This window comes from Bombus impatiens, unplaced genomic scaffold (genome assembly GCF_000188095.3).
Source record: "Bombus impatiens unplaced genomic scaffold, BIMP_2.2 scf_2222, whole genome shotgun sequence".
NCBI classification, from domain to species: Eukaryota; Metazoa; Arthropoda; class Insecta; order Hymenoptera; family Apidae; genus Bombus; species Bombus impatiens.
In genome coordinates, this window is record NT_178641.1 from 1,992,092 (window position 1) to 1,994,562 (window position 2,471).

The 2,471-nt window shown below is 42.9% G+C and overlaps 1 protein-coding gene across 1 annotated transcript; it reads right to left on the reverse strand.

Annotated features, from left to right (window-relative positions):
- Positions 1–332: 332 nt before the first annotated feature.
- LOC100746360 (transcription factor Sp3) lies at positions 333–2,465 on the reverse strand. Its single transcript, XM_024371943.2, has 2 exons — positions 2,011–2,465; positions 333–1,938 (listed from the first exon to the last, which is right to left on the reverse strand). The coding sequence occupies exons 1-2, from the start codon at positions 2,068–2,070 to the stop codon at positions 1,060–1,062; spliced, it is 939 nt and encodes a 312-aa protein (XP_024227711.1). The 5' UTR covers positions 2,071–2,465; the 3' UTR covers positions 333–1,059.
- Between the last annotated feature and the right edge of the window lie 6 nt (positions 2,466–2,471).

Sequence of the window (2,471 nt, forward strand, 5' to 3'; positions counted from 1 at the left end):
CTACCTCTATCATCGCGTCTGCCTCTTTCGCCTCTACCTCTACGTGCCAGCCATGAATCCTTGCCGGGGCAACGGGGCTACGGGGCTACGGCGCGCCGCCCCTTTAATAGGGCTACGCGGGCTTTTTCCATTCACAGTGCAGCCATCTCTTGGCTGGAATACGAATGAAACAACCCGTTACAGTGCCGTACGTGGTTCAAGGATTTCCCCCAAATGCCCAAATTGCCTCGAAAACTTTTGAATGGGAAAAGTCTCGCGTGGCTTTGTCACGGATCTCACGCATCACGTCCAAAAATTATATTTTCTGCTTGACACAAAATGTAGGTCTCTTCGTTACGTAGAGTTGATCATTATATTCGGGGTAGTTTCCGTGAAATGATTTTTTTTTTTCTTCATTGGACCACTTGTCAGGTAGAAAATCATCGAGGACTGCGAAGGGCTGGATTCTGAAGTACCTACATCGTATTATGCTCGTTGGGTGGGATTTGGGATGTATCGTATGGCAGGAAGATGTCAAGGAGGAACCTGATATACGACAAGGGGATGATTCGTTATTATGTGAATTTTCACGGTAAATCGAGGCTTCAGTCCGCATAAAATTTACTATTGGCTAGCTTTAGATCGTGCAGCGGTAACGACTGGTATCGTCGAATTTAAAATATCAGAAGGTACAAACCATTGTTATTATATTATTTTTTTTTTTATTCCAATTACACAATTTAAATATAGATCTACGATATGTTCTGTACAAAAATATATCGTTTTTCTATATACAATAATTAATATAGTAATATATACAACAGTAAGGAACTGATCAAACGGCATTATTTACAAAGAAGGACACAATTGTGACACAAAGCTGAAAAGATGACTAACCAAAGTGAACTAACCCAATACTAAATGTAGACTACGAAAAAGTAGATTATTAGAAAGTATCAGATATTGTCCTTTACTCCTGCTCCGTCCTATTAGTCACCTTTCCAGTTTTCCCTACATTACCACGTAGGAATTATATAGATAACAAACGTCTACGTACAACAATTGTACAAATCTATAATCCTAAATCATAGTATATTGTACTCCAGTCGGAGGATACAAATTCTGTTCAGTTACAGCGGGCGACGAATTCTCTTTATTCGACTCCGTTTTATTCGTAGAACTTTTCCTTTTCTGGTTCTCGTGTGTTTTCAGATGTTTTGTCAAATGATCGCTCCTCATGAACCTCTTTTCGCATACAGGACACACGAATCTCTTTTCGCCAGTATGCGTTCGAAGGTGACGCTGCAATTCGTCGCTCCTCGTGAACCTTTTGCCGCAGAACAGCCAGTGACAGACGAAAGGTCGTTCGCCGGTATGCCACCTCAAATGCGCCTTTAGATGAGAAGTTTTGCCATACACTTTACCGCATCCTGAAACGTGACAAAGGTGTTGTTTCTTGCCGTCGATCCCAACCTGAGCTGCGCCGTCTGTTTGACAATTTGGACATCTACATCTAATACATTTTCTGCCAGATTTTCCAGGATCCTCCGTATTCAGGAAGACATGTTCAGACGGCGGTGTGAGAGGCCACTGATAAGGCGGAGAGTGATTCTGTGGACTAGGTGGTAGATCTGATGGACTCGGCGGCAGTGAATAATGTTGTATCGCTGAGATATTCGTGAGCTGAGGTTGCGCAAGATGAGTCTCTGTCGCCCACGAGGTCGTACTGGTAGCAACATTTGCCATCGTGTACGCCGGCGGCGTTAACGCCTCCGTGATTTGACCATGGTTCATGGATCCAGAGTACCAGTAGCCCGATTGGCTAGTTTGATGGTGATGATTACTGAACGTCGGATTGTACGGTTGATAACGAATATTTGAACTTCTGTAATCGATCCCAGCAGGTTGGTGCATCGGCATTGGGAGGCTGGACATGGGCGCCATCGTCGGCATGCACATCTATAACATAAACAAAATATGAATAATCGAACACTTTATAAAAACCGTATTTGCTAAAAAAATTCAGTTTACAGTATCGCTTCTTGTTCCTAAATGTTGCAAGCGAATACTCGAATAATTTGATGATAGCATGATGAAGGAGCGGTCACTTCTGAATAAACGTTTCACAGAACTGATCGAAAATAATCTTCACGTTTGACACTAGAATTTCACCGATATGATACGCTATATTTCCACGAATGCGTTGTCGCGGACCTGTTGATACTGTATCACTTGTGCCATCACTTCACTTCCTGGTATCCATGGTACTGTCCTTAGAAATGATATTAAAATCCTCTGCTAATTTTGGATAATCGTAAGGTGAAATGGAACACAAGGTATTTCCGTGATTTTGATCACTGCCACCACGCTCGAGTAGAACAAAAACGAAAATGAGAATGAAAAGAAAACTGAGAAACGCTGTATCTGGCGGATCGAAGCGTGCGCGGCTTCGAAGGCTCGCCAGATAATTGCCGGTTGCCCGTCGTGTCGCC

Coding starts and splice junctions, on each gene's coding strand:
- LOC100746360 (XM_024371943.2), bottom strand. CDS start 2,070: ATGCTATCATCAAATTATTCGAGTATTCGCTTGCAACATTTAGGAACA. Junction 1,939..2,010: donor TAGGAACAAGAAGCGATACT/GTAAACTGAATT, acceptor TTTATGTTATAG/ATGTGCATGCCGACGATGGC.